At 44.1% G+C, this 13,362-nt stretch overlaps 1 protein-coding gene across 4 annotated transcripts in view; it reads right to left on the bottom strand.

Annotated features, from left to right (window-relative positions):
* The window catches only part of abcc9 (ATP-binding cassette, sub-family C (CFTR/MRP), member 9), an 84,387-nt gene that overhangs the window by 40,478 nt on the left and 30,547 nt on the right, over positions 1 to 13,362 (bottom strand). For all 4 annotated transcript variants that reach the window (XR_014600234.1, XM_084050050.1, XM_084050051.1 and 1 more), the window contains exons 16-18: positions 11,640 to 11,747; positions 5,769 to 5,841; positions 2,247 to 2,352 (exon numbers count right to left, since the gene is read on the bottom strand). Coding sequence is in view for 3 of the 4 variants with exons in the window: in XM_084050050.1 (XP_083906176.1) it covers positions 2,247 to 2,352; positions 5,769 to 5,841; positions 11,640 to 11,747 (287 nt within the window). In the remaining variant the exon portion in view is untranslated. The remainder of the gene's footprint in view (positions 1 to 2,246; positions 2,353 to 5,768; positions 5,842 to 11,639; positions 11,748 to 13,362) is intronic.

Raw genomic sequence — 13,362 nt, 5'->3', positions numbered from 1 at the left:
CTGAGGTTGTCTACACCCTCCCCTGACAGGGACTATACACATGGGTCTACACCCTCCCCTGACAGGGACTATACACATGGGTCTACACCCTCCCCTGACAGGGACTATACACATGGGTCTACACCCTCCCCTGACAGGGACTATACACATGGGTCTACACCCTCCCCTGACAGGGACTATACACATGGGTCTACACCCTCCCCTGACAGGGACTATACACATGGGTCTACACCCTCCCCTAACAGGGACTATACACATGGGTCTACACCCTCCCCTGACAGGGACTATACACATGGGTCTACACCCTCCCCTGACAGGGACTATACACATGGGTCTACACCCTCCCCTGACAGGGACTATACACATGGGTTTACACCCTCCCCTGACAGGGACTATACACATGGGTCTACACCCTCCCCTGACAGGGACTATACACATGGGTCTACACCCTCCCCTGACAGGGACTATACACATGGGTTTACACTCTCCCCTGATAGGGACTATACACATTCGGAGGAAAAACTAAAACACAACTAAAAACCAAAAAAAGCTTAGTGAAACACTGAACATGAAGACAATGGATGGAATGGTTTCAGTGGTTCCTCAACCTGGCCCTCAGACTCATGTAAAGACTGTAATATGATTGGATGTCACCATTGACCACATGGTGGTCATTTGCAATTCGCTCCCTCCCTCTGAGTGTGAAGAAAGAGTAGAATGGCCACCGTATTACTTTAATCATAAATCACAGTATAGATATTCCTGGGAGACTGTGTGAGTGCATTGCACCACCTAATTGGGAAAAAATTGAAGCTCATTGTATGGGGGGGGATAGCAGAAGATAGCAGCCAGGAGAATGAGGCTGGCTGGCCACTGCCATCGACACTGGGAGCTCCCAACCAGACCTGCTATGGGAGCTAACAAACGGACATCAATCGCGACACCACACCTACCTACATGCACGTAAAGAAAGATGCAGAGGCGTAAAGAACTGGTGAGTGAGCCAGATGTATGGGGAATCGAGATGACTGGAAGCGCCGCTGGACGGCTCATCCGAGGACAACCTAGAGAAAACCTGGAGAACCAGGGGGCCCTAGAGGACCAGGGTTGGGGAACCACTAGCTTTGACTATGTATGTATTGATGATGAAAGAATGGAATGACTTGATCTGAACTGTGATGAAGGAGAATGATTAGCATTGGCAGTGAGACCGGTAGACAGTACTAGTCACAGCGGTATAAAACATTTAAGCTTCCAACCGCTCTAGAAACCCATATGCAACTATTTTATACATGCCAAAGAACATGGGACGTATGCCTCTGTTTACAGGGACACGGTGCGACTGTCCAACCAGATACCTTCATGCATCTCTGATACATTTTGTTTAGATTTGAGGCTGTGACCTGGCGCAAGTAATCATGAATGTACATAACTTTTGAGTTGTTGCTTTCTTTTGAGAAAATCTCAGAAATCCTTTGTGTGATAAAAATCACTGTAACCTTACAGCACTGAAACCTTACGCCTAGATCCGACCAAGGATTCGCAACGAGATGAAACCGTTTTAAGCCCGATTTATACTTCGTCGCACAACGGTATCCTGCGCCGGATATAGCAAACCTACAAGCTCACTTGTCATGTCCGTAACACGGTTAAAGCTTCTAGGTTTGCCATTTCCTGCGTGACACTGTCATACAACAGAGCATACCCTGAAGCATTAGAACATTGTAGAGAAAAAACGCAGCGGTCTGAATTAACCTTTAGAGAGACTTCTCACAATGTAGTTAGCGGTTATGTACAGTACATAAGGTCAAAAGAACATACAATAATTAGTAGTCTCTTATCTTATCTGCAGTGGTAAATTGCAAAACTATTCTTAAAAATAGAAACCCATAACTTTCCATTGGGTGATTTGATCATTTCACATAATTCTTAAAACATCAAATACGGATTCTGCATTTCAAAACAAGCCATATCTTTACATTTTAGCAGAGACATTTCTCAACAAGGACACTAAATTCTTACATTTGACCATGAAGACAACATGGGCCCGTAAGAGTCATCAAAAATAGCCAGGCAAGCACAACATAACAACTCTCTGTCGTAACACAATACGTGGTATAGTGTAGAGCCATACTGTATATAACTACATAATAATTCATATGATATTATGTACATATTCAACATTCAACCGAAGTACACAAATGGTAATTGTCGTATTGTTATAGTGTATAGAAGGATGTTCTCACTTGCTCCAGTAGACTTTTCCGCTGAGGGCATGCATCTCTCCAAGCATGGCCAGAAGAAGAGAAGACTTCCCACAACCCACCTGGCCCACGATCATGGTCAGCTGACCTGGATGGAGATGGCAGGTCATAATCAGCGATATAGAGAGAGAGTTGCCTCCTGTAGTTCCAAACATTGGAACTTCCTCATTGAGATAGAAAGAGAACTTCCGCATTCCATTCTTACAATGGGAGTCAAAGCTAGAGTCGTCACTCTCATAGTTATATCACTCTGGTCATAATAACTCCTACAGCAACTCTTTCATGTCAAGGACGGTGGACCCACAAATTCATATGTATTTGGCCGCGAACCCCCACAGTTTTCCGAAAAACGTATATGTCCAAAACTTTTACTTTTCAGAATTCCAATTAAAAAATAGTAAATGTAGCAGATCCACAAGCTCAAAGCTTTCAAGCTTGTATATCTGCTACTTTTGATGCTTTTGTGTGACGCTATAGTATGATCAAGTAAGCATTCATTTACAAAAAAACACAAAAGGTTAACATGTGGAGATAAGAGGTTTCTGCCCGACAGCGACGATTATGTAGCAAAATCAAAAATGACTCAGATTCTTTCCCGGATTTTATGGGTTAAAGAAGATGAACTGATTTTGATGCTATATTAACAAATTTTGCAGGGGACGCCTTGGAAAGCCCTCAAGGACCCATGCCCTGGGGGTCCCCGGACGCTACTTTGAGAACCACTGTTCTACAGAGCGTGGTATTAATTTTATTACCGTCTGCTTTAGGAATGCGTATAATCTATATGAGTCGAGCCAAAGATCTGTTTGCAGAATTTAGCTCAAATTGACAGAGAACAGAGATTATAACATATATCACCCACACAATACATAAAGTATAACTGCACACATCTAGATTTGGAGGATGAGATCTATGGCAGTGGTTCCCAACCTTTTCTGGATCAGGGCCCACTTGAAAATCTTCAAAGCATTAGCTGTGCCCACCCATCTGACATGGTCCTCAGCAGTAGCCCCCCCCCCCCCCCCCCGGTGGATATTCCACCGCGGGGGGAGCCGAAATCCGGTGCGTCTCAGGAGCGGACACATATAACTGAATAAAGAAGGCGCTGGAGCAACTCGGACGATTTGAGCCTTTCTCATTTAGGTCACAGGGTGCAAAGCACAGAAAAAACGGCAACGTTTCGATGTCAGGTTACATCTTAGTCAGGTCATCACTTATAATGCATTACAGTCTTACAGACCAACTTGTGAAACAAGTAAATAGAACGCAAAGTTGCTCTGTGAGTGTGTGGCTCTCTTTAAAGTCACAAAATAGATCAGCCTAATTAACCCCCCCCCCCTTACTTACTTTAAGCGCGCACACACATACACACGCTCAGCTGAAACTGAGCAGCCACATTCACTCATAGGCACGTTGTCATGCATGCACAGTGCACACAGACGTGCACACACACACAGAAACACGCACACACAATTACACACACACATGCAGTTGCCCCAAATAGCGTTATAGCCTACATAACAACCCTTGGCCGGCTGACCAGTCCTGTTTGTCTTAGTAAGATAGCTAGGACAGCTACCTTGGTACTGATCCAAGGAGAGGTGGGGTTTCTGTGTGTGTGTGCGTGCGTGCGTGCGTGCGTGCGTGTGCGTGCGTGTGTGTAGCAGAAAGAGTGAGAGAGGATGAGAGAGCAAGAGAGAGCTTGGCATTATATTAATGCCAAATTGTAAGTATGTCTGTGTTCACGTGCACATGCAAAGCATGTACAGTGATTGTGTGTGTGTGTGTGTGTGTGTGTGTGTGTGTGTGTGTGTGTGTGTGTGTGTGTGTGACTGTGTGAGTGCGTGCATGTTGTGTGCGCCTGCGTATGTAGATGATATACGACACTGTTGGACTGTCAGCGTGTCTTCAGCGTGGTCTGCTCTCGTTACACCCTGCATTCCAGTGACGTCACTCAAACATTCCTTCATGCTTCCAACACAGCTACAGTTAAACAACTGTCCATCTGTCTGTCTGTCCGTCCAACCGTCCAAAACTTTGGACACAAACAACATGTTTCAATAATTACCGTCTGCATTCGCTTCGTGGACGTTGAACTCTATTGACTTTTTTTTAAGCCAGTCAATTCCGGGAACGCATCTCTGTAATTTTAGATTTCTTTGGCTATTCAAAAATAGCAGATCTACAAGCTCAAAGTGCCGCGCTATGAGCTTGTAGATCTGCTATTTTTTACAAATCTTGAAAATGTGTGCAAATCTTTGAATATACATATATATTGTGGCAAACCAGGGGAAGCTCTGCCTCAGATGTCAGTCAAGCCCAGACTGGGCCAGGTAATAGAGGGCGTATACTTTCCTTTACAGGTCCTGCAGCCAGTAGGTAGCTGGCTGTGGTCACACCTGCAGCCCATCTGACAATCAGCCAGCTGAGTACTTAAGTCACCAGCTCCCAGGTAGCTGGTCAGTCAGTTGGAGCCAGACAGCAAGCAGGCAACACACTCTCTGTCATGAGTGGAAGGACGTCAGTGCAAGCCACCTGAGCTCCAACACCAAGGGGGAAAGCAGGGTTTCCCCCCCCCAATGGAATCCATAGTCACTGTTTTCTCTCTGCTCTGCCCACAGGACAGCTAGCAGACTCCCTCGCGTGTAGCATAGGCTGAGAGCTACAGCCCCAAGACGAGAAGTCTCCTAAATTTGAGTTTTGACCCACCACCCCTTTTCCCAGAGCCTTTTTGAATAAAGACCATTTAAGTTATACCACATCTGACTCCGTGTTTCCTATTTTATTGTGAATCTTACCTCCACTACCCCTGGTTGCCACAATATATATATATAACATTTGTACAGTCAACTCAAATCTTTGCTTCTGGGGGACCCTGGAACTGAAATGACAAAAAATATGGCTATAGAAAATACATATTCAAAGATTTGTACAGATTTCCACGATTTTTTTTTTCAGATCTACAAGCTCACTTGGTGCCGTGCTATGAGCTTGTATATCTGCTATTTTTGAATAGCCAAAGAAATCTAAAATTGCAGATATGCGTTCCCGGATTGACTGAAGACCTTCTATTCCCACGGGGGAAATTCAGTTTCAGCTTCACCCCGCTGATGGCAGCTCCCGTCCAACAAAACCTCCCGTTGACTATAAGGAGCAACATGGTTCCGAATGACGTCAACTTGTAGTTTACACGTATATCAACCTCCCTTTCCGAAGAAAAGTCTGGACGTGGGAAGGAGCATGCATGTATGTATGTATGTACTGGGCTTAAGTCTTTTTCTATCCAATCTGCACAGTTTCTACAGCTGGCGCATGATTCTATCTAGTTGAATAAACTCAACTGTCACAACAGCACATAAATTCATGTGAACATGTTGCATCGGTGCACTACCTCGTATGAATTATGCATAATCAGCCGCGCACAACGTTTACCAACATACGTATGTCAGAAGGCTAGCATTAGTTTCGGCTCAATTCACATTCACATTACTGACATTAAATTACCTGTAGGGATTCTGATGTTAATGTCCGACAGTGTCGACAGGTTGCTTCCCCAGGTGAAGAATCCATTGCTCACCTGGATAAAGAGAAAAGCAAGAAAATTCAACAAAAACTGATTAATGATCTTACATCACACATGCACAGAGACTATACAGTGGTCTTATCCACATCTATAAGCAGGGAGTTGCAGGTGTAACAAATGAGCCACAAAACTAAAAGAGAATCCAGTCAAATGACCATACACCATCAATACACTGTCTACTCACATGAGCTATTTTAGCTATATTTCAAAAATGCTGTTTTTTTTTAATGTGAAACGAAAGGTTGGAGGTGGTTAACGTCTCTCAGTTCCTCGAGGTGAGGTTGAAGGTATTCATTCATGGACACACTCCTATAAAGCTCACACTGGCGTCCACCAGACCAGCACAGGAAGAGTTGGTTTCAGCAAACCATTATTTCTTTATTTTCTTACTTTGTTAATTGGGTTTTCCACGGAAGCATTCAATATCAAAATGGGTGCTACCGTATGCAGATAAATCCAATACAAAAAATACAAGAAACGGATTGAATAACACCCATGAGTAGTTCACCCCCCAAAAAATCATTTACACACCCCATGAAGCCTTGAGATTTTTCTGTTTTTGTCGCAATGTAGACGCTTTGAGTCTCCTACCGGAGACATTAGGATCTTTCTGCCAATCATGAAATTATTGGCTCAGGAATGGGACATAAACGCAAAATCTCCATGAATTCAAGGCTTCATGGCGTGTGTAATTGATAGAACATAAGTCATTTTTTGGGTGAACAACTCCTTTAACTCACAACACCATAAAATAAAGAAAAATGAAAAAAACAGATACACAGACAATAAAAACCAAAACAAAGCAACATCAGTCAGACAATACATATCCATGTCCTATAGTCTGCATAACAGCACAACACCCCCGTCAGAGCAAGCAAACCCCTCACATCAACATTCCACCAGATCTCATGTATCCTCATCCAGAGATGGATTTAACCCACTAAGACCAGAAACGCAGGAACACTATTTTATACTTTGGGATATTCAAAAATAGCTGATATACAACTTGTAGATAGTACTATTATTTTTGAAAAATTGTGACAATTTGTGCAATTCTTTGAATATATATATATTTTTAAGTGAACATTTGTAACTCAAATCTTTCTTCTACGATTCTACAAATGTCTTCTAAATCCTAACAGTTTTTTGAAAAATACTGCTATAATCAGTGGTTCTCAACCGTTTTCATGTCAAGGAGCCCCAAAATATGTGTTTGTTGTTCCAGGGACGCCCCCAGAAGCAAAGCTCTGAGCTCTGAAAAAAAAACGCTTTAAAAAAATATATGCGGTGCCGCGCTATGAGCTTGTATAGCTGCTATTTTTGAATAGCTAAATAAATCTTAAAATTGACACAGATGCGTTCCCGGTCTTAATGGGTTAAACCCTGGACAAATTGAAAGAATGGACTTCCAGTGAAAACCATTATGCAACCAATGAGCACGTGCAGCACTGCCAGGCCTGGTCCACTCTATAATCCCCGTTTGGTGATCTATCGCCCTGCTTCCTGCTGAGACCCTATCGCTGTTTACATTCCTCCCATCTGCTGTTTTCTCTTATTTATTTCGTGTTTATTTTATCTGACAATGCTCCGGCCTTCTACCCCTCAACCCCTTCTCCCCTACTAACCCCCCCATCCCCCCTCCCTCCCCCCAGACCCTGCTCCGATTCCTTTCTCACAAACACGGCCGAGTTCTCCCCCAAAAGGGCAGCGTCCCGACCACAGACACAGTCGACATTTTGTTTCCTTACTTTGTAAGGGAGTGGATGGGGGATCTTTGTATAAATTAAGATTATCTCATGACATTGATGTCTTCTTAGATAGACGAAGGGAGGGATGCAGACAGAAGAGAGACAGGCAGACAGACAGACAGACAGACAGACAGACAGACAGACAGAGAAACAGACAGAGACAAACAGAGAGAGACAGAGAGACAGAGAGAGAGAGACAATAAGACAGTACTGTAGGTGGAAGAGCTCGCTGCCATTCCAGAACACCCTAAATACCGTATTGTGGTTGAATGCCTCTGCCGACCAGTTCCAGGGAATGTACATATAGTGTATGTATTGAATGAATGTATAGACTCATATTATGTAGTGAATGAATGTGTACATGTAGTGAATGGCGAATTTGAAGGAATGAATCAATGTGATTTGTGAGGTCACAGTGACCTTGACCACTGATCTTTGACGCCCTACTATTACTACTTGTAATAAGTTCATCTTTGAGTCCAAGTGGACATGTGTGCCAAATGGACGGACGGATGGACGGCCAGACAACCCAAAAACCTAATGCCTATCTGGCCACGGCTGTCGCTAGTTAGAGCCATAAAACCTGTGTGTCAGTGTGATCATCTAATGTCATGTTTCATTTTAGTCTGCTTGGCACCTTTCCTCACAAGACGATTGTTACAAAGTGGCCAATTTCTTTTTCTGATAAACTGGTTCTTGCCATCATTTCAGTTCTAGTGGGATCTACCCTATGTGTGTACATAGAATTCTCTAGATCTCAGTCAATTTTAAAAAGCAAAGTGGAGCTTATTGTATGTGAGTGAGATTCCTCTTCAACTCCTGATGGCGGGCTAGTGCGTCAATCAAGCACCGCCATCACATGGTTGATTTATTACGTCTTATCTGGTGTATAAATCCCCCAGCTCTCCTACAAACACAGAGAGGAGGAGGCAGGCATCACAGCGGAGCACAGATTAGCCGAGACCAAAACAAACAGAAATCAAAGACACATGCTTCTGTTGAGAAAGCACAACATTAAGTTTGTACACAGAGCGCCAAGGATGATGGTGGGGAGAGGGGCGGGTACAAGGTGACAAGGGGCAAGGGAACGGATGTGAAGAAGAAGACATGGATTTAACCACTTCAGCCCTATTTTATACTTAGTAGTCATGTGGCGAAAATAACCGATTTACAAGCTCACAAAACATGTCGCTTCATGGCCATTGTGAGCTTATAGATCGGCTATTTATGCGACTTTTGGGAAATGTTGAGAAAAACAATTTCTAACGATTTTGGACAATTTGGGGAAAACTGGAAAATTTTGGAACATTTGGAAATTTTGGCAAACTTGAAAATGTATAATGACATCAACAAAACCTGGGTGAAAGTGTTTAAAAGACTGGCGATGAGAAAAGATAATATGTGAAAGAGGCAGCATGAAACAATTAAGAAAAAGGAAGAGAAGGGATTTGAACAAGATTACTCAGGTCCGTAAACATCTAATGGTAGCCTCAGTGGTGGCTTATCCAATGGGCTTTAGGTGCTGAAGCACAGGGCACCAACCTTGGGGGGGGCACCAAACGGCGTGAAAAAAATAAATAAAACGGCGAAGAACGCCGAAATGTAGAAGCGGGGCTGCTAAATGAGCGCTACAACATTGATCCCATAGCCCAATGTCAACATTAAATCAAACACCACTACCACATTCACCCTGACAACAAAGCAACAACCAGCCAAACATGGCCCTCTATCTGGGCTATGGGTGACTACAGAATAGACCCCATTGCCTGTCGCAAAAATGCTAGTAAACAGATACAAAAAATAATAATCCCTAAATCCCTGCATATGCCAATCGTCAATGTAGTGCAAGTTCAGACTGATTGGTCAAACGACTGAGGAGAAAGAACTGATGTATTGGCGGCATGAGGATGATACTATCATTTAGCTGATTTATACTTTTTGGTGTTTTGAGGCTGTAGTCTACTCTGAAGAATGAAGCCTGTGGATTCAGGAAGGGCTCAGCATGCACTTTTCTGCCGGGACAATACTCTTCAAGCGTGCGTGCGGGCGTGTCCCTACTGTCAGCCGCTGTTCAGTATTGTGGAATTGGTGGTCTTCTTTTTAATGTGACTCCAGTATAGCAAAGCATCAACTGGCCCATGAAACATTGAAACCATGGGAATAGTGCCGCAACTCCTTGATCAGCAGGTGAACCTCTCCTTGATCCTTAGCGATCTCACAATGGACACCAATATTTGTATTTTTGTGTTCAACAAGTGAGGACCATGCACACAATCATCCTCACTGCTTGATGAGTGCTGTTTCGTTCCTCTTTGTTTGACAATTTTGTTTCGTTATGCACATTAACTCATTGAGTGCCAAAAGACGTCAAAGACGTCATGTGGCCTGACGCCCTGAGCGCCAAAAGGCGTCAAAGACGTCATGAAAAAAAAAAATCATTTTTTTTTTTTTTTCAAAATATTTTTTTTTTTTTTTTTTTTTTGGAAAAACATGTTCAGAACCCAAGATATGATGATTTGAAGATTTGCTGCTCCATCCACTCCTTGTTTAACCTATAACTTAAAAAGGCTGTATCTCGCTTCCTAAGCACTTTTTTTTTTACAATGAATTTGAATGGTGGCACTCAGAGCCAAAATTCAAAAATGAGCATGGCATTATTCTGGCACTCAATGAGTTAATTGGATGGCAGAGTCCAGTCCACACCACAACTATAACAAAGACAATGGTGAACATGTAGTTATAGTTATCATTATCGTTATCGTTATCGTTTCTGTCGAGTAGAAACCTCATATTATGCCCAAAACTATTACTTTTCAGGATTCAAGTGTAAAAAATTGCAATAATAGCAGATTGACAAGCTCAAAACGCTCTACACTGTAGAATTGGCTACACTGTAGAACGGCCCTTAACACTGGGATTGTACTGTGTAAGAGTTGCTTTGGGGCAGAATATCCTCGGTGGGGGGACGCAGCGTCTCTGTCCTCCAACCACCCTGAGGGCCAATTAGCAGCCAGCAGCGTCTAGTAGCTGCGAGCGCGTCCATGGGGAGGAGACAGGATGCAGCGAGGTGCTGAGAAAATGTCAGCCACACTCACTGGGCCCTTTAAGGGTCTAAACGGGGCCGACCAGTTCTCGTGAGAATCATGCACTTCCTGACAGGGAGGGTGAGAGAGAGAGAGAGAGAGAGAGAGAGAGAGAGAGAGAGAGAGAGAGAGAGAACATCTAGCCATCTCTACAAGCCAACCAGGTCATCTGGGTGACACACATACAGTCTGAATGTCCATACAGTACATTCAACTGTAACTGTAGAAACACACAATAATGCACACCATACGTACTACTGCATACAAACACACGTTAATGTACACCCACACACACAATCCCATACGTACTGTAAACACACATTAATGTACACCCACACACACAATCCCATACGTACTACTGTATACAAACACACATTAATGTACACCCACACACACAATCCCATATGCACTGTGTATACAAACAGTGGTGTGGACATGAAACATCTGGAGTTACAGTTCAATAAATAAAGAGTGGCAGAGTATTAATGGACCTTGTCTCCTACGTGTTGGAGAGAGAGAGTGAGTGTGTGTGTGTGTGTGTGTGTGTGTGTGTGTGTGTGTGTGTGTGTGTGCAACATGGAGGTTTGACAGGAAACAAATAACCTACTTGAACCCATTTCCAAAAGTCCTGCCTGAAGCCACAAGCCTAACGTAGCCAGGGGGGGCATTCCCCTTTGAGTGAGCGGTCGATGTTTGGTTTCACAACACGGGAGACCCGAGTTCAAACATGGTTACTTCGTACTCGGGTATGATGTAAGAGCAAAATGGCCGCCATGTGAATATGACCTGGGGTCGACGGTGACACCCTACACGTCCCATTTCTATCCCCATACATCTCTCTCTCTCTCTCTCTCTCTCTCTCTCTCTCTCTCTCTCTCTCTCTCTCTCTCTCTCTCTCTCTCTCTCTCTCTCTCTCTCTCTCTCTCTCGCACCCTATGACCCAGTGAACTTTGACCCTGACCTTCACAGCCACGTCTTCCAGCTCGGTGGGTCTGATCTGTCGCCTGGTTGGCTGCTCGTAGCTGTCCATCTGATACCGCATAGGCTGCTTCCTGTTGATGGCCTTGGTCTGAGAGAGAGAGAGAGAGAAAGAGAAAGACCTTTGAAATACTTTTATCGAGTCACTCAAACCCAGAAACAGCACACACATCACATTGACAATAACATAACCGTTGATCACTACTCATTGTACACAACATGGCCTACAAAGAGATAAAAAGTCCTCTCTATCATCAAAAAGAAATCATCAGCTTGTTCAAAGAGAAAGACCCAGTTCTCCCACATGCCCCCAGGAGAGAGAGAGAGAAAGAAAAGGAGAGAGAGAGAGAGAGAGAGAGAGAGAGAGAGAGGGGGGAGGGGGGGGGGCAGTGGGAAATGGAGAAATAGAGAGATTTCAATGAGTGATGAACATGGGCTGCTCCTCCATCGGCCTCAGTCCCTTGTGAGTGTGTGTGTGTGTGTGTGTGTGTGTGTGTGTGTGTGTGTGTGTGTGTGTGTGTGTGTGTGTGTGTGTGTGTGTGTGTGTGTGTGTGTGTGTGTGTGTGTGTGTGTGTGCGTGTGCGTGTGTCATCATCGAAGCCCTGGGGAAGTGACCAACAAGACGGGGTTCCAGTCCCATAAGTCCCCCCACGTCTTCCTGCTCCATGTATCCATCCAGGTCTCCCTGTGTCGCCAAGCCACGACTAACAGGCTGCATCACTGTATAGTCATTGGGTACAGCAGACATATTGGAAGGAAATTCGGCCTCTTCCTTACTTCCTTCACAAGTGTTACCAATGATACTAATGAAGGCTTTTGTTTGATTTTCATTTGTACACTCTCAGAGTTACACAACCGTAAGAGGCCATTTGGAACCCCCTCAAGGAACCATGAGGGTCCCTGGACCACACTTTGAGACTCACTGGTGTTTCCAGTGAGACAACATGCACAACATCAGCACCCTGACTCTTTTTGAACAGAATGGAACAGAGCCTTAATTAGTATTATTGGTAACACCTGTGAAGGAAGTAAGAAGAGGCCCAATTTCTTTCCAATATGGCTGTTCCACAAGGGAAATCTGTTTCTGCTTAACCCAGCTGATGGCTGCTCAGCTGGTCGTATTGAGCACGCGGGTGTGATAAATCTATAAATAGCCGGGAATCGAACCTGGGACTTTCTGTTTCCCAGGCAGGTACTCTCATAAAAACAATGAACGACGAAAGATACTGTATACTGGTTGGAGTTGGTCTCACTATAGACCCTGGTGTCTGGTAGGACACCTACTGGTTGACATGTAGTACTGCCTGCATCTCATAAGTGCAATATCTTCCCTGGCCAAGTGGGTATTGGTATAAATGAAACTATAAAAACTTACAGGTTTTAGGTTTAATCATTTCCTTTGAGCAGTCTGTTCATCATTCCCTTCATGTTTTATGAAGACAAACTGCACTACCGTGGTTCTCAAAGTGGGGTCCAGGGACCCCCAGGGGTCCTTAAGTGGGTTCCAGGGGGTCCCCAGCAAAATAAGGAAACATTTTTCTTTATTTTTAGATGCCCATAATGTGCTCGGTGCTCAGTGGATTAAAAAGCAAACGTTTCAGTCCTCCCAGGACCTTCGTCAGTGCTATAATAACGAAGGTCCTGGGAGGACTGAAACGTTTGCTTTTTAATCCACTGAGCACCGAGCACATTATGGGCATCTAAAA

This window comes from Gymnoscopelus microlampas, assembly GCF_963454915.1.
Source record: "Gymnoscopelus microlampas genome assembly, chromosome: 23".
NCBI lineage: Eukaryota > Metazoa > Chordata > Actinopteri > Myctophiformes > Myctophidae > Gymnoscopelus > Gymnoscopelus microlampas.
Note: the sequence above shows the minus strand (reverse complement) of the source record. Positions and strands in the feature narration are given on the sequence as shown.